Genomic DNA, 18,413 nt, shown 5'->3' on the forward strand with positions numbered 1-18,413 from the left:
TAATGTATGAAATGTAGGGCTAAGTCAGATCTACATAGAAGCTTTTGTTTCATGTCTCTATGACATTTTTAACGGAAGTTACAAGCAGTTTTGTCTGTGTTTGTTCCTAGGGTTTTTTTTTTTTATACATGGCAATTTTCGCCAGTTCTGATGTGTGTGTAAAATTTGGTGAGTTTTGAAGCATGTTAAGGGGGTCAAATTACAGCTCAAAGAGGCGGTGGTATAATAATAATAAAACCTTATAAATACAATAGGGTCCTTTGTCCCAAAGGGACATTCGGTCCCTAATTAGAAGCCGTAACCTACAAAAGCCAAAAGCAGTGAAGTTGTCACGTTGTGGAATGGTAAATAAAAAGAGAATACAACAAATCCTTTTCAACTTATATTCAATTGAATAGACTGCAAAGACAAGATATTTCATGTATTGAATTTTTGCAACTAATCATGAACTTAGAATCTAATGAAAGCAAAACATTGCAAAAAAAGGCATTTTTACCAGTGTGTTACATGGCCTTTCCTTTTAACAACACTCAGTGCAGGTTTGGGAACCGAGGAGACACATTTTTGAAGTGGAATTCTTTCCCATTCTTGCTTGATGTACAGCTTAACAGAGTCCTGCCTCATATTTTAGCCTTCACACATGTTCAATGTCTGGACTACAGGCAGGCCAGTCTAGTACCCGCACTCTTTTACTATGAAGCCACGCCGTTGTAACACCTGGCTTGGCATTGTCTTGCTAAAATAAGCAGGGGCGTCCATGATAACAACATATGTCGCTCCAAAAGCTGTATGTACCTTTCAGCATCAACGGTACCTTGACAGATGTGTAAGTTACCCATGCCTTGGCCACTAATACACCCCCATACCATCACACATGCTGACTTTTACACTTTCACCCTAGAACAGTACGGATGGTTCTTTTCCTCTTCGGTCCACAGTTTCCAAAAACAATGTGTAATGTGGACTCGTCAGACCACAGAACACTTTTTTCCACTTTGCATCAGTCCATCTTAGATGAGCTCGGACCCAGCGAACTGTTTCTGGGTGTTGTTGATCAATGGCTGTGGCGTAGTAGAGTTTTAACTTGAACTTACAGATGTAGCGACCGACTGTAGTTACTGACAGTGGTTTTCTGAAGTGTTCCTGAGCCCGTGTGGTGATGTCCATTACACACTGATGTGACTTTTTGATGCCTGAGGGATCCAAGGTTTCGTAATATCATGGTGTACATGATTTCTCCAAATTCTCTGAACCTTTTGATGATATTACGGAGCGTAGATGGCGAAATCCCTAAATTCCTTGCAATAGCTGCTTGAGAAATGTTGTTCATAATCAATTCCACCCACCTGTTACCAATTAGCCCGTTCAGCTGCGGGATGTTCCAATAAGTCTTTGAGAAGCATTCCTCCACTCTCTCAGTCTTTTTTGCCACGTGTGCCAGCTTTTTTTGAAACATGTTGCAGACATCACATTCCAAATGAGCTAATATTTGCCACTATCTGGCCTGCGCACTGTTGTGGAACGTCTGAAGCTTATTTAAAACTGCCGAAGAACACGTGGGATCTTCTTAAAGTACGCTCAGTTTGGCAGCAAAGAGCTCAAAGTGCGCCAACATGCTGTCGTCCACACCACTCCTGTTGGTGCACTCATACAAGGCGGCATGGATCCATTCTACCTTCTTGATGCCAAATTCTCAAGCACCCATTTGAATGACTCACAAGATCAGGTTATGTTTTCCTCTAATAGTCCAAATTGAGCCTCGAGTGGATAGTTTTTTGTGCCTGAAAATCCTGTGTTTCTACACAGTTCTTCCAGGATTTTCTTTTAGATTGTAATTTCCAGGGCCGCATTTTCCAAAAGTTACGGCACACGTTTTTTTTTTTCCCAATAACATTGCATCTGCTTGTGATTTTATGAATATGTTATCAGTGTTTTAAGTGGGTTTTATAACCCCCAACTTAGGGTTGTACAGTATACTGCTACTATTATACTATGGTGGTACTAATGAATCAAAAACGGTACTATACTCTGTTTGAAAAACATAGAAAAGAATAGAATGGACTTTATTGTCATTATATTTGCATATAACGAGATTAAATACTCCAACTTAAGGTGCGATTGTGGGAACAAATATGGGGTAAAATAAATAACTCAAGAGGTAATAAAGGAAAAACTAACAATTGAAATAAACAGACTACTATCCAATAAAGATAACAAGCAATCCTGTACAACAGGGGTCCCCAACCTTTTTGTATCCGCGGACCGGGGGATACAAAGCTTAATAATTTGTCCCGCGGCCCGGGGGGGTGGGGGGGTTGATCCTTATTTTTTATTTTATTTTATTTTTTTTCTTTGTCATGAAAAAGGGACGTTTTTGTCATGAAAAAGGGAGGGTTTTGTGGTTGGTGCACTATTTGTAAGGGTATATTGTGTTTTTTATGTTGATTTAATTAAAAAAAAAAAAAATATATATATATATATATTTTTTTTTTCAAAATAAAAATGAATAAAAAATTCTTCCGCGGCCTGGTACCAATCGGACCGCGGCCCGGTGGTTGGGGACCACTGCTGTACAACATACAAAACACTATAGAAATACAAAATACTGTACAACATGCAGAACAAGACAAGAGTACCGAAGTGATGATAAATAAATAAATGGGATGTACTTGTATAGCGCTTTTCTACTTTCAAGGTACTCAAAGCGCTTTGACACTACTTCCACATTTACCCATTCACACACTGATGGAGGGAGCTGCCATGCAAGGCGCCAACCAGCAACCATCAGGAGCAAGGGTGAAGTGTCTTGCTCAGGACACAACGGACGTGACGAGGTTGGTTCTAGGTGGGATTTGAACCAGTGACCCTCGGGTCACTCTCCCATTGCGCCACGCCGTCCCTAATAAATAACAATCAATGTCGGATGTATTGCACTCGAAGGATAGTATTGCACAGTAGAGTATTAGGGCAGGATATTGTATAGACTGCAGGTAGAACAAGAGAGTAAAAACCAAATCACTGCCTTGTCAATAAAAGGAGCACAACTATGGAACTCGCGCTACCTGACACTTTGAAAAGTATACCTGCACTTGTCACTTTCTAAAAACAAACAAAATTGTGGCCAGTTGGGCAATAATCGTGTTCCCGTGTTTAGTTTTTACTCATTTTTACTAATTGGTTCTTATCTAGATTGCACTTTGTCTGTGTTATTATTATTATTAATATTTTATTATTGGCTTTTATCTAGTTTGCCCATTGTCTGTATTATTACTATTATCATTATTATCAACTCCTCTTTGCCTTATTCTTTTTATTTTCTTAATTTTAATGATCTGTGTTGTTGTTGTTGTTGGGGACAAGTATTGTAAACAAGCTTCGGCTACAAACTCTATCATGCATTCATTGGATAACAGTTTCAGATATCTATGCTTCTGTATCTGTCCCTACAGTTGTGCTCGTAAGTTTACATACCCTGAGAGAATTCAGGGAGGCACTTGAAGAAAAATGGGCTGCATGGTCGAGTGGCCAAAAAGTTCAATTTTGGTCTCATCACTCCAAATTATTTTGTTCCAGAAGTTTTGGGGCTTGTCTCTGTGCTGTTTGGCGTAATGTAAGCGGGATACTTTGTGACATTTGCGCAGAAATGGTTTTCTTCCGGCGACTCGACCATGCAGCCCATTTTTCGTCAAGTGCCCTGTGTTTCAGCTGAAGTTATTTGTGGATTTTCCTGTGCATCTCAAACAATTTTCCTGGCAGTTGTGGCTGAAATCTTTGCTGGTCTCTCTCATCTTCCACTTCTTAATCAGCGTTTGAACACTGCTGATTGACATTCTCAATTCCTCGGATATCTTTTTATATCATTCTCCTGCTTCATGCAGTTCAATTACCTTTCTCTCGCAGATCCTTTGACAATTCTTTTGCCTTCCCCATGACTCAGAATCTAGAAAAATCCTTGCAGCACTGGATGAAAGATGCAATGGTCTGTCTGAAGCCCAGAAACTCACTGACCTTTCATACTCACACATTAATTACAAACAAACAGGTCACAGCTGAGGATTGGAACCTTGATTAGCCATTCCAACCTGTTTGTGTCAACTTGTGTGCATGTTGTCAGATCAAAGTCACTGGGGTATGTCAACATTTGATCAGGGTCATTTGGGTACTTTCTTTTGTCATTTTGATTCAAAAAGGGTAAACATAGTTGGTTGCCAATAAAATGCTTCACACCACCATTAAGCATGAGTGGAAGGAAGGTTTTTGTGTTCATATTCTCTTAAGAATGGCCAAGAAATCATAAATTATCCCATTATATGTAAACTTATGAGCACGACTTTATATATATATATATATATATATATATATATATATACATACCCCATTTCTTTGAATAGCCGCCGGGTATATAGTATGCGCCTGCCTAGGGTCAAACTCGTTTTGCAAAATATTATTTTTATTAGCGCATGTCTAGAATTTCCACCGGGTCAAACTCGTCACGTCACGAGTGACACGTCACCTGTCATCACTTTCAAAATGGAGAAGGCTGATTTCAATCATTTGAAATCGCATAAAGATTAAGAAGATTAAGAACTATTCAGTAGGATTTAAGGTCCAAGCTATTGAACATGTTAAAAAGAACAGTAAGCAGCTTTGTTTTATTAATATACCGTAGCTGCGTGTGTCAAATATGAGTCGTTAAATGACTCCCGCCTCCTGGTGGTAGAGGGCGCTAGTGATCTTTCTTGCGACAACAAGTGACAACAACCAGCAAGAGTGAGCAACCATCGTTTATTTTTTCCCTCTCCTTGCACTTTTAACATGGAGGATTACATATCTAAAATAAAACAGTTTTCTAAACTGGACTTTCAATCGAAGCAGGAGGTAATAAAGTGAAGTGAAGTGAATTATATTTATATAGCGCTTTTTCTCTAGTGACTCAAAGCGCTTTACATAGTGAAACCCAATATCTAAGTTACATTCAAACCAGTGTGGGTGGCACTGGGAGCAGGTGGGTAAAGTGTCTTGCCCAAGGACACAACGGCAGTGACTAGGATGGCGGAAGCGGGAATTAAACCTGCAACCTTCAGGTTGCTGGCACGGCCACTCTACCAACCGAGCTAAACCGCCCCGACATTAACCGAGCAGTAAAGAGGCCTGAATGGTTGATTTATTCATTGTTATTTTATTTTCAAATGTATTAGCCTCTGGAAAAAGTCAATGTTGATATTTACCTCAGAAGGCTGCAAATACAAAAGAGACATTGAATTTTTATTTAAATTTGATTTGATATGCCATTGATATTTTTCCATTATTGTTGTTATTATTATTTGAAACTCAATTTTGCACGTCACTATAAAGTGGCCTCCTACCGGTTGGACGTGCCCTAAACACCTCCCTCGGGAGGCGTTCGGGTGGCATCCAGACCAGATGCCCGAACCACCTCATCTGGCTCCTCTCGATGTGGAGGAGCAGCGGCTTTACTTTGAGTTCTTCCCGGATGGCAGAGCTTCTCACCCTATCTCTAAGGGAGAGCCCCGCCACACGGCGGAGGAAACTAATTTCGGCCGCTTGTACCCGTGATCTTATCCTTTCGGTCATGACCCAAAGCTCATGACCATAGGTGAGGATGGGAACGTAGATCGACCGGTAAATTGAGAGCTTTGCCTTCCGGCTCAGCTCCTTCTTCACCACAACGGATCGGTACAACGTCCGCATTACTGAAGACGCCGCACCGATCCGCCTGTCGATCTCACGATCCACTCTTCCCCCACTCGTGAACAAGACTCCTAGGTACTTGAACACCTCCACTTGGGGCAGGGTCTCCTCCCCAACCCAGAGATGGCACTCCACCCTTTTCCGGGAGAGAACCATGGACTCGGACTTGGAGGTGCTGATTCTCATTCCGGCCGCTTCACACTCGATCCAGTGAGAGCTGAAGATCCCGGCCAGATGAAGCCAACAGGACCACATCGTCTGCAAAAAGCAGAGACCTAATCCCGCGGCCACCAAACCGGAACCCCTCAACGCCTTGACTGCGCCTAGAAATTCTGTCCATAAAAGTTATGAACAGAATCAGTGACAAAGGGATCCCCCGGGAAGAGCTAGACGAAATGGCTGGGGAAAGGGAAGTCTGGGCTTCCCTGCTTAGGCTGCTGCCCCCGCGACCCGACCTCGGATAAGCGGAAGAAGATGGATGGATGGATGGATGGATGGATATAAAGTTATATAAGCCTTGCTTGTTCAATATTCAATGAAAAACTTGTTTGGGTCCCTATTAAAAGGGAAGATCTCCATCGAGACAGAGAGACTTTTAAAACTGAAGAAAGATAAGGAAGACTTCCATAAACAAGTTATCGATGCTTTTGATCAGAAGGAGCTGCGCGTCGGACTTCATTTACAAGTAAATGTAAGACCATTATAACGTTTTGTTTTTCTAATTAAATGTGCTTTTCATGATGGGATCCTTACATCACACTCAAATTTATAAGCGCAGGCCTAAATTTACCGCATGACTTTGGTAAGCTTTAGACTTAGCTCAAACAAAGAAACGCAGGCTGAGAGTTGATTTGTCCGTGGAATAAGTGGGCTTGTTACTTTATGCCGGATAAAGAAGATGACCTCCGATCTGCCTCCTGGCTCGAAAAAAACAATTTGATTGCAGCCTGTATTGACATTCCTCCTTCAATGCGGAATAAAGCCCAAACACACGGCGGTTGGCGGAGAGCGAAAGTGTGAAGGAGCGCAATTATTCCAGCTCACAACATTTCTCTCCAGGCGTGCCTCAGGCAAGTGTCATTGATTGTGTACTTTCTGCCTTTTGGTGTGTACTTGCAGAGTGAGAATCCCGACTTGCCAGCAGCGGATGTTGTCCAGGGCGGCGAAGGCAACACCGCTACTGCGGCACAGGTAGCGAGAAATGTCTTCTTGTCTTTGACTGAGTAAGCTGCACTATATATTAATGTGTGTGTGTGTGTGTGTGTGTGCAGTGTGAGGAGCTGCTGAAGGAGGTGCACATGCTGAGAGACCAAGTGAGGACCAGAGACAAGACCATAGTTCAGCTGACTCTGCAGTGTCAGCAGCAACGCCCGGTAACAAACTCTTCTCTGTTTCTCACTGCAACATTACGCCTTTATACGCTATTTAAAAAAAACAAAAAACTATTCTACACCAGGGGCGTCGCCAGACATATTTCACTGGGGCACGTGGCCCACTGTTGATCTGCAGTGCCCCAGTAAAAATTTCACCAATTAAAAAAAAAAAACGCTTCAGAGTTTTAAGTCTACATAACATAGACAACATACTACTTAGTATGGTAATTGATTGCTACTGTATTCACTCCGAGTAACAATGAGCACATGGCTACTTAATATGGTAATTTATTCACGTGTGGTTGAGAGAGAGAGAGAGAGGCGATGCGAATCACTGCGTGAGGTAGGTAACGTTAGCCAACAACAATTTGTTAATTACATTATTTTGATTTTGTTTTGACTCAAACTGTAACCCCTAGATGGATTTAAGAAAGTTATTCGCCCGCAGCAGGGAAGAAGCAGCAGGAATGAGAGATGTTTTCCGTTCGGGCTCCAGTACTCTGGAATGCCCTCCCGGTAACAGTTCGAGATGCCACCTCAGTAGAAGCATTTAAGTCTCACCTTAAAACTCATTTGTATACTCTAGCCTTTAAATAGACTCCCTTTTTAGACCAGTTGATCTGCCGTTTCTTTTCTTTTTCTTCTATGTCCCACTCTCCCTTGTGGAGGGGGTCCGGTCCTATCCGGTGGCCATGTACTGCTTGCCTGTGTATCAGCTGGGGACATCTCTGCGCTGCTGATCCGCCTCCGCTTGGGATGGTTTCCTGCTGGCTCCGCTATGAACGGGACTCTCGCTGCTGTGTTGGATCAGCTTTGGACTGGACTCTCGCGACTGTGTTGGATCCATTGTGGATTGAACTTTCACAGTATCATGTTAGACCCGCTCGACATCCATTGCTTTCCTCCTCTCCAAGGTTCTCATAGTCATCATTGTCACCGACGTCCCACTGGGTGTGAGTTTTCCTTGCCCTTATGTGGGCCTACCGAGGATGTCGTAGTGGTTTGTGCAGCCCTTTGAGACACTAGTGATTTAGGGCTATATAAGTAAACATTGATTGATTGATTGATTGATGTAAGTGAAGTCCTAGCTAGCAAGGCAACATCATTGTCTTAAGTTGATGCTAAGTTAGCTAACATTATTCCTTGTATCAAGACAAAGATATTCATTTGCTGTACGAGCTGTCGGGGGAATTTCCAACGAACATGAAACATCATGTTGGTTATTGTCTGCTGCTTCTGCATTAATGATGATTCGGAGTAAGCATGTGTGAGTTTATCTTCAGGAAGAAAAACATTTTTCCATATCATCAAGTCGTGAGCCAAATTTTTAAATCATTCAAGTTTATTTCACAGGAAAAATAGCACAGTAGACTCGTATTGTTAATCGGTGCGACTTTGACTAAAATAATCTTGTTTTGTCACCAGAAAAATGGCTACAGCTAAAGCATCTAATTTTGTTTCCAGAAAAAATAGTAACATTTCTGTATTTGTTTTCAGAAAGATTGCTGAAAATATCGGGTTTTGTTGCCCCATTTAGTTTTATCCATCCATCCATTTTCTACCGCTTATTCCTTTTCGGGGTCGCGGGGGGCGCTGGCGCCTATCTCAGCTACAATCGGGAAATATCGGGTTTTGTTGCCCCATTTAGATTTATCCATCCATCCATTTTCTACCACTTATTCCCTTTCGGGGTCGCGGGGGGCGCTGGCGCCTATCTCAGCTACAATCGGGCGGAAGGCAGGGTACACCCTGGACAAGTCGGGGTACACCCTGGACAAGTCGCCACCTCATATTTCCATGTCTGTCCTGAGTCCTCCTCCAACTTGTTAGTCGGTTTGCCTTTTGCTAAAATACTCACAAATAGTCACTAGAAAAAAAGGTAAAATAATCTGGTTTGTTGCCACAATTTGATTTTTTTCTCCCTAAACCAGGGGTGCCCTCACTTTTTCTGCAGGCGAGCTACTTTTCAATTGACCAACTCGAGGGGATCTACCTCATTTATATATAATTTATATTTATTTATTTATGAAAGAGACATTTTCGTAAACAAGTTAAATGTGTTTAATGATAATACAAGCATGTGTAACACATATAGATGTCTTTCTTTCACAAAGACAAGAATATAAGTTGGTGTATTACCTGATTCTGATGACTTGCATTGATTGGAATCAGACAGTAATGATGATAACGCCCACATTTTCAAATAGAGGAGAAAAAAAGTTGTCCTTTCTGTACAATACCACATGAAAGTGGTTGGTTTTTGGCATCTAATGCATCCAGCTTCCATACACTTTACAAGAAAAACATTGGCGGCAAATTCCGTAGCTTGCTTGATTGACATTCGCGGCACCCGAGGGTCTTGTGAGATGACGCTGGCTGCTGCCAGTTCATTATTATGAAAAAATGACAGAGAGGAAGGCGAGAAACACTTTTTATTTCAACAGACTTTCGCGCCGTCCCTTCCGTCAAAACTCTAAAGGCCGAATGCACATTTCCTATCTTCACAATAAAAGCCCTGCTTCATGCTGCCTGCGCTAACAAAATAAGAGTTTCGGCATCACTTGTGCACGCCAGCTTTCTGAGGGATCGCTTGTGCACGCCAGTTTTCCGAGACTCTGTATTTAGTTAGCGCAGGCAGCACGAAGCAGGGCTTTTATTGTGAAGATAGGAAATGTGCAGTCGGCCTTTAGAGTTTTGACGGAAGGTACGGTGCGAGAGTCTGTTGAAATAAAATGTGTTTCTCACCTTCCTCTCGGTCATTTTTTCATAATAATGATCTTGCAGCAGCCAGCGTCATCTCACAAGACCCTCCGGTACCGTGAATGTCATTTAAGTGACGTCTTGGTGAAGATTGATGATCACTAATTTTTAGGTCTATTTTTTTTAAAAGCCTGGCTGGAGATCGACTGACACACCCCCCGCGGTCGACTGGTAGCTCGCGATCGACGTAATGGGCACCCCTGCACTAAACTTTTTTTTTTCATGCACACATCTGACTGCGACTCACTGAACATGACACACAATCCACTTTTATGTCACGACCCAGCAGTTGGGAACCACTGGTCAACTGTATAACAGTTATTGTAATATTTCCATGTCCGTCCAGACTGATTGACCACTTTGCAAAAATGAAAAGGAGACGTTACAGTTTACTTCTCAGAAAATGATTCCCTGAACAGACACACAACAGTTGTTCATTTATTCTACTACTGTGGCTTTATTGTTTTGTGTATACTTTATAGTTTTGTGTATCTGAAATAGGATTCGCCACATTGCCGTAAATGGAAATTAAATAATATAAAAGAACCCAGAGATGTAGGGGTGCTTTATTTTTTGTTTTACTTTTGTAGATGTTAAATTTGCAGATGATTACTGCAATATATATTTCAAAAAGATTCATTGCTCTTCCTTTTTGCTTTTACTAGTAGTAGTTTAGAAGTCTGGAGTAAAAAAGTGCACAAGTAGGTCAAATGCATTAGTTAATTTCAGGTGGTTCATCAAAGATCCATACAACATAATCTGATATGATTTCATAGTTTGAAGCACTATTTATGTATTTTTTAGGATAGATAAGTGCTAAAAATGTTTTTGCTCGTGCGCTTTGCACGCTCACATGGATTATTTGTGCCCCAGGTGTGCCCCAGTACAGTATTAGGTCTAGTGACGCCCCTGTTCTACACAGAGGTCAAAACGGCTACTGTTCACATCAACCCATACTCAAAAGTGCCAATTTTCAGTTCGGTACGTACCTCGGTTCAGAGGTCACGGTTCGGTTCATTTTCTTTACAGTAAGAAAAAAAACAAAATATACATTTTTGGATTATTTATATAACAAATTTGCTAAATCTTCCACCAAAAATCTTTTGATGTGAAGTAATCGGAAACTTGGATAGGTCAATAATTCAAAATTACATTGATTTTGATTCAATATTATGTTTTGAGCAATGACAGTTTGAAAGAAAAAAAAACTGCTTTGTTTAATTAGACAACGTTGCAACTTTTTCTAAATTACATTTAGCCTTTAAGCTTTTTTCTTTCACTTTTGTTTATCAATCAATCAATCAATGTTTACTTCTATAGCCCTAAATCACTAGTGTCTCAAAGGGCTGCACAAACCACAACACAAACCACTACGAAATCCTCGGTAGAGCCCACATGAGGGCAAGGAAAACTCACACCCAGTGGGACTTCGGTGACAATGATGACTATGAGAACCTTGGAGAGGAGGAAAGCAATGGATGTCGATCGGGTCTAACATGATACTGTGAAAGTTCAATCCATAATGGATCCAACACAGTCGCAAGAGTCCAGTCCAAAGCGGATCCGACACAGCAGCGAGAGTCCCGTCTACAGGAAACCATCCCAAGCGGAGGCGGATCAGCAGCACAGACATGTACCCAGCCGATACACAGGCAAGCAGTACATGGCCACCGGATCGGACCGGACCCCCTCCACAAGGGAGAGTGGGACATAGGAGAAAAAAGAAAATAAACGGCAGATCAACTGGTCTAAAAAGGGAGTCTATTTAAAGGCTAGAGTATACAAATGAGTTTTAAGGTGAGACTTAAATGCTTCTACTGAGGTGGCATCTCGAACTTTTACCGGGAGGGCATTCCAGAGTACTGGAGCCCGAATTGAAATCGCTCTATAGCCCGCAGACCTTTTTTTGGGCTTTGGGAATCACTAATAAGCCGGAGTCCTTTGAACGCAGATTTCTTGCCGGGACATATGGTACAATACAATCGGCAAGATAAGGATGGAGCTAGACCGTGTAGTATTTTGTACGTAAGTAGTAAAACCTTAAAGTCACATCTTAAGTGCATTTATTTTAATAGTATTTTTGGAATGGGCCATGGGCCTTTCAAACATTAGGTGTGTGCCGCAAATGGCCTCCGGGGCACACTTTTGACACCCCTCCTATGGATATTAAAAAATTAAATCAGAGCCTGGCGACGCGTGCATGTTTATCATAACTCTCTCGCTCTGTCTGTCTCTGTCCCTCCCTCACGAATGCTGCTGTGTGCAGAAATTGTCTTGTTTTGAACCCCTTCTTAACCTTGAACGTACATTGAAAATACACGCAACTCCTAACTTAAAATGCCGGACATTTGAGGCATTTAAGAAACTCCACCCGGACAGCCCCGCAAAAGAGGACATGTCCGGTGAAAAGAGGAGGTGTGGTCAGTCTATCGTAGCCCAGTCGTTGCTAGTCGTGTGTTGTTGTTTTTTTGATTGATTTAAACTTTTATCAATCAATCAATGTTTATTTATATAGCCCCAAATCACAAATGTCTCAAAGGACTGCACAAACCATTACGACTACGACATCCTCGGAAGAACCCACAAAAGGGCAAGGAAAACTCACACCCAGTGGGCAGGGAGAATTCACATCCAGTGGGACGCCAGTGACAATGCTGACTATGAGAAACCTTGGAGAGGCCCTCAAATGTGGGCAACCCCCCCCCCCCCTCTAGGGGACCGAAAGCAATGGATGTCGAGCGGGTCTAACATGATACTGTGAAAGTTCAATCCATAGTGGCTCCAACACAGCCGCGAGAGTTCAGTTCAAAGCGGATCGAAGACTGCTGCGAGAGTCCCGTCCACAGGAAACCATCTCAAGCGGAGGCGGATCAGCAGCGTAGAGATGTCCCCAACCGATACACAGGCGAGCGGTCCATCCTGGGTCCCGACGAGCGGTCCATCCTGGGTCTCGACTCTGTACAGCCAGTACTTCATCCATGGTCATCGGACCGGACCCCGACATAGGAGAAAAAAGACAAGAAGCGGCAGATCAACTGGTCTAAAAAGGAGGTCTATTTAAAGCAGGGGTGTCAAACTCAATTACAGAGTGGGCCAAAATTTAAAACTGAACGAAGCCACGGGCCGATGTTGAACAAATTATTCCTTTAATAGGGACCCAAACAAGTTTTGTATTGAATATTGACCGAGCAAGGCTTATATAACTTTATAGTCACATGCAAAATCGAGTTTTAAATAATAATAATTAAAAAATATCAATGGCATATCAAATAAAATAAAAATACAAATTGAATGCCTCTTTTCTGCGGCGGGTTTGAGTTGGGGTGGGGTTTGGTGGTAGCGGGGGTGTATATTGTAGCATCCCAGAAGAGTTAGTGATGCAAAGGGTTCTGGGTATTTGTTCGGTTGTGTTTATGTTGTGTTACGGTGCGGATGTTCTCCCGAAATGTGTTTGTCATTCTTGTTTGCTGTGGGTTCACAGTGTGGCGTATATTTGGAACAGTGTTAAAGTTGTTTATACGGCCACCCTCAGTGTGACCTGTATGGCTGTTGACCAAGTATGCCTTGCATACACTTGTGTGTGTGTGTATGAGCCCCATTATTATGGAAGTGGGCCGGCACGCTGTTTGAATGGAGGAAAAGCGGACGTGGCGACGTGTAGAGAACGCCAAAGGCAGTGCTTTCACGGCCCGCCCCTAATATTATTGTCCGGGTGGAAATCAGGAGAAATTTGGGAGGGGCACTGAACTTCGGGAGTCTGCCGGGAAAATCGGGAGGTTTGACGAGTATGAGTATTAGTGGTGAATGCAGTGTTAAAGCGGCGGGCCAGCTCTAATGTTAATTTGATATTGCCTCAAGGGCCAAATTTGGCCCGCAGGCCAGAGTTTGACACCCATGATTTAAAGGCTAGAGTATACAGATGAGTTTTAAGGTGAGACTTAAATGTTAAAATGACTTAAATTACCTTTTAATAGGGACCCAAACAAGTTTTTCATTGAATATTGAACAAGCAAGGCTTATATAACGTTATAGTGACATGCAAAATGGAGTTTCAAATAATAATAACAATAATAATTAAAAAATATCAATGGCATATCAAATCAAATTTAAATAAAAATTTAATTCCTCTTTTGTATTTGCAGCCATCTCTGAGGTAAATATCAAAATTAACTTTTTCCACAGGCTAATACATTTGAAAATAAAATAACAATGGATAAATCAACCATTCAGGCCTTTTTACTGCTCGGTTAATGTCGGGGCTCAGGTGGGCGGGGTTAGGGGGGTTTGTTGGTAGTGTATATTGTAGTGGTCCGGAAGAGTTAGTGCTGCAAGGGGTTTCGGGTATTTGTTCTGTTGTGCTTTTGTTGTGTTTATGTTGTGTTACGGTGCGAAATGTGTTGGTCATTCTTGTTTGGTGTGGGTCCACAGTGTGGCGCATATTTGTAACAGTGTTAAAGTTGTTTACATGGCCACCCTCAGTGTGACCTGTATGCTGTTGATCAAGTATGCCTTGCATTTACTTACATGTGTGTAGAAGCCACATATATTTACGTGACTGGGCCGGCACGTGAGGAGGAAAAACAGACTTGACGACAGGTTGTAGGGGACGCTAAAGGCAGTGCTTTTAAGGCACACTCTTAATATTGTTGTCCGGGTGGAATTCGGGAGAATGGTTGCACCGGGAGATTTTCGGGAGGGGCACTGAAATTCGAGAGTCTCCTGGAAAATCGGCGAATGCAGCGTTACAGCGGCACCGCTGTATAGCACCGGCGGGCCAGGTCCAATGATAATTTGATATTGCCTCAAGGGCCAAATAAAATTACACGGCGGGCCAAATTTGGCCTATGGCCTACTGAAAGCCACTACTACCGACCACGCGGTCTGATAGTTTATATATCAATGATGAAATATTAACATTGCAACACATGCCAATGCTGGCCATTTCGGTTGACTAAATTACTATTTTAAATTTCCCGCGGAGTTTCTTGTTGAAAACGTCGCGGAATGATGACGCGTGTTTGTGACGTCTCGGGTTGTAGCGGACATATTAGGCCAGCACCACACACGGCTAAAAGTCGTCTCTTTTCATCTCATAATTACACAGTCATTTGGACATCTGTGTTTTGTTTAGTTCATTTGATAATGGAGACCATAAAGAACAATGCTGTTGGTGGAAAGCGGTGGATTGCAGCTGCCTTTAGCAACCAAAACACAGCCGGTGTTTCTTTGCTGTGAAGCTTTAACACAGAGCGGTCAAGCGAACATGTTTCTCTACGTCAACCAGCAAGTTTTTGAATGGGAAAATTGGGATATTAACTCGGCTCTTACCGGAGACTTCAGTGGATTACGCCACCTCATCCTGCAGCTCAAAAAGGCTCCTCAGCGTCTCTCAGAGACACTGGCGTTCACCGCAGCCATTCGACTTTCAGGTATGACTATACAATCTCACTAAAACACTATTAAAACAATAAGCAGATAAACGATTTTCCAGAATTATCCTATTAAATGTGTCTAATTACATTTGAAACGCTACCACTGCCGCCCCCCCGAGACGTCGCTTTTTCTTTTTTTTTTTTTAGTGCCTCACTTCAACTTTCCTCATCCATGAATCTTTCATCCTCGCTCAAATTAATGGGGAAATTGTCGCTTTCTCAGTCCGAATAGCTCTATGATGGCTATGATTATAAACAATGTGAGGAGCCCTACAACCCGTGACGTCCCGCGCACATCGTCTGCTACTTCTGGTAAAAGCAAGGCTTTTTTATTAGCGACATGCCGGGAATCGGTACTCTTCAAACAGAGCATCGTACCGTTTTTGATTCATTAATACCAGCATACTATACTACAAACCCCGTTTCCATATGAGTTGAGAAATTGTGTTAGATGTAAATATAAACAGAATACAAAGATTTGTAAATCATTTTCAACTTATATTCAGTTGAAAATGCTACAAAGACCACATACGTTTTTAAGCCTTTTTTTAAAAGCATCCACAGTCTGTGGTGCCCTCAGGTGGCCAGGGAGAGCCTTCCACAGACTGGGAGCGGCGGAGCAGAAAGCCCAATTCCTACTAGTACCCATTTTCAGTGCTGTGTTAGATGTAAATATTAACAGAATACAATGATTTGTAAATCATTTTCAACTTATATTCAGTTGAAAATTTTACAAAGACAACATACGTTTTTAAGCCTTTTTTAAAAAGCATCCACAGTCTGTGGTGCCCTCAGGTGGCCAGGGAGAGCCTTCCACAGACTGGGAGCGGCGGAGCAGAAAGCCCAATTCCTACTAGTACCCATTTTCAGTGCTGTGTTAGATGTAAATATAAACAGAATACAATGATTTGTAAATCATTTTCAACCTATATTCAGTTGAATATGCTACAAAGACAACATACGTTTTTAAGCCTTTTTTAAAAAGCATCCACAGTCTGTGGTGCCCTCAGGTGGCCAGGGAGAGCCTTCCGCAGACCGGGAGCGGCGGAGCAGAACGCCCAAATCCTACTAGTACCCATTTTCAGTGCCGTGTTAGATGTAAATATTAACAGAATACAATGATTTGTAAATCATTTTCAACTTATACTCAGTTGAAAATGCTACAAAGACAACATACGTTTTAAAGCCTTTTTTTAAAAGCATCCACAGTCTGTGGCACCCTCAGGTGGCCAGGGAGAGCCTTCCACAGACTGGGAGCGGCGGGGCAGAACGCCCAATTCCTACTAGTACCCATTTTCAGTGCTGTGTTAGATGTAAATATTAACAGAATACAATGATTTGTAAATCATTTTCAACTTATATTCAGTTGAATATGCTACAAAGACAACATACGTTTTTAAGCCTTTTTTTAAAAGCATCCACAGTCTGTGGTGCCCTCAGGTGGCCAGGGAGAGCCTTCCACAGACTGGGAGCGGCGGAGTAGAACGCCCAATTCCTACTAGTACCCATTTTCAGTGCTGTGTTAGATGTAAATATTAACAGAATACAATGATTTGTAAATCATTTTCAACTGATATTCCGTTGAAAATGCTACAAAGACAACATACGTTTTAAAGCCTTTTTTTAAAAGCATCCACAGTCTGTGGCGCCCTCAGGTGGCCAGGGAGAGCCTTCCACAGACTGGGAGCGGCGGAGCAGAAAGCCTTATTCCTTCTAGTACCCATTTTCAGTGCTGTGTTAGATGTAAATATTAACAGAATACAATGATTTGTAAATCATTTTCAACTTATATTCAGTTGAAAATGCTACAAAGACAACATACGTTTTAAAGCCTTTTTTTAAAAGCATCCACAGTCTGTGGCGCCCTCAGGTGGCCAGGGAGAGCCTTCCACAGACTGGGAGCGGCGGAGCAGAAAGCCCTATTCCTTCTAGTACCCATCTTCAGTGCTGTGTTAGATGTAAATATTAACAGAATACAATGATTTGTAAATCATTTTGAATGAATGAATGAAATAATTTTATTTCGGTCATATAATCAATCAAATCAATCAACCATTGTGTGTGATCAGTTTTACAGTACATGTTATATGTATACAATAATGCACATTTACACATAAAAGAAAAGAAAAAGAATGACCAAAAAAGGAATAGGCTGAAGCCAAAGCTTATATTTGCCTATCCTATACCTTCACAGAAAATTAGATTGCCTGGAACATCAACATAAAAAAATAAATAAATCAAAAATCAATGGGATGAAAGTAATTGTGACTATATTTTATAATTTTCAATTATTTCACCTTTCAATGTTTTCTTAAACCTTACAAAAGAATTGCATGTCTTCAGCTCATCACTGAGCTTGTTCCACCATTTAACTCCTAAAACTGTAAGACATTTGTATTTTATATTTGTTCTCGCTTTACCCATTTCAACTTATATTCAGTTGAAAATGCTACAAAGACAACATACGTTTTTGAGCCTTTTTTAAAAAGCATCCACAGTCTGTGGTGCCCTCAGGTGGCCAGGGAGAGCCTTCCACAGTACCCATTTTCAGTGCTGTGTTTTATTAACTATAAATTGTTTATGAGAACAAAGCCACAAAATCGACACTGGTTTTGAAGGTGAACACTAGCAAAATGGCCCCCTCACCTTTTAATTTGCCAGGGGCCTTCGGGGGAAAAAGTTTGGGCACCCCTGCTGTAAGGTAAAAGAGCATGCGCGGTCCAAATAAATAGCGTGATCGATCCGTTCTTGTACATGATTAACGCGATCATTTGTTTTTTGGTATTTAATTTGACAGCCGTCATGAAAACTGATGGAAATGTCGACAGTTTGCATGCTGAAGAAGAAGAGCAGCAACCTCTGTTCTGTTTGCTTTTAGCCGCCTCCGTCTGCAGCCTAACACTCGTTAGCGTCCTGAAGACACTCTCCTTGTTATCCAAACAACCGTGTGCCCCCCCTGACATTATTCAAATCCACCGTCGCGTCCGCAAATACCCAAAATGTCAAACACATGCGAGCCTCCCAATTACAGTTGGCACCCACCCAGCTGGGCGCAATATTGCTGCACCCTCGCCCTCGCCCTCGCTCCACCGCGCTATTTATTGCATATGGAGGCGGGCGCGGCGTAAAAGAAAAT

At 42.0% G+C, this 18,413-nt stretch overlaps 1 protein-coding gene across 9 annotated transcripts in view; it reads left to right on the forward strand.

The window, feature by feature from the left end:
* Positions 1 to 18,413, forward strand: part of ccser2a (coiled-coil serine-rich protein 2a) — a 151,015-nt gene that overhangs the window by 90,516 nt on the left and 42,086 nt on the right. For all 9 annotated transcript variants that reach the window (XM_061911621.1, XM_061911619.1, XM_061911618.1 and 6 more), the window contains 2 exons: positions 6,832 to 6,903; positions 6,984 to 7,085. In XM_061911621.1, coding sequence (XP_061767605.1) covers positions 6,832 to 6,903; positions 6,984 to 7,085 — 174 coding nt within the window. The remainder of the gene's footprint in view (positions 1 to 6,831; positions 6,904 to 6,983; positions 7,086 to 18,413) is intronic.

This window comes from Nerophis ophidion, linkage group LG09, assembly GCF_033978795.1.
Source record: "Nerophis ophidion isolate RoL-2023_Sa linkage group LG09, RoL_Noph_v1.0, whole genome shotgun sequence".
In the NCBI taxonomy this organism is placed as follows: domain Eukaryota; kingdom Metazoa; phylum Chordata; class Actinopteri; order Syngnathiformes; family Syngnathidae; genus Nerophis; species Nerophis ophidion.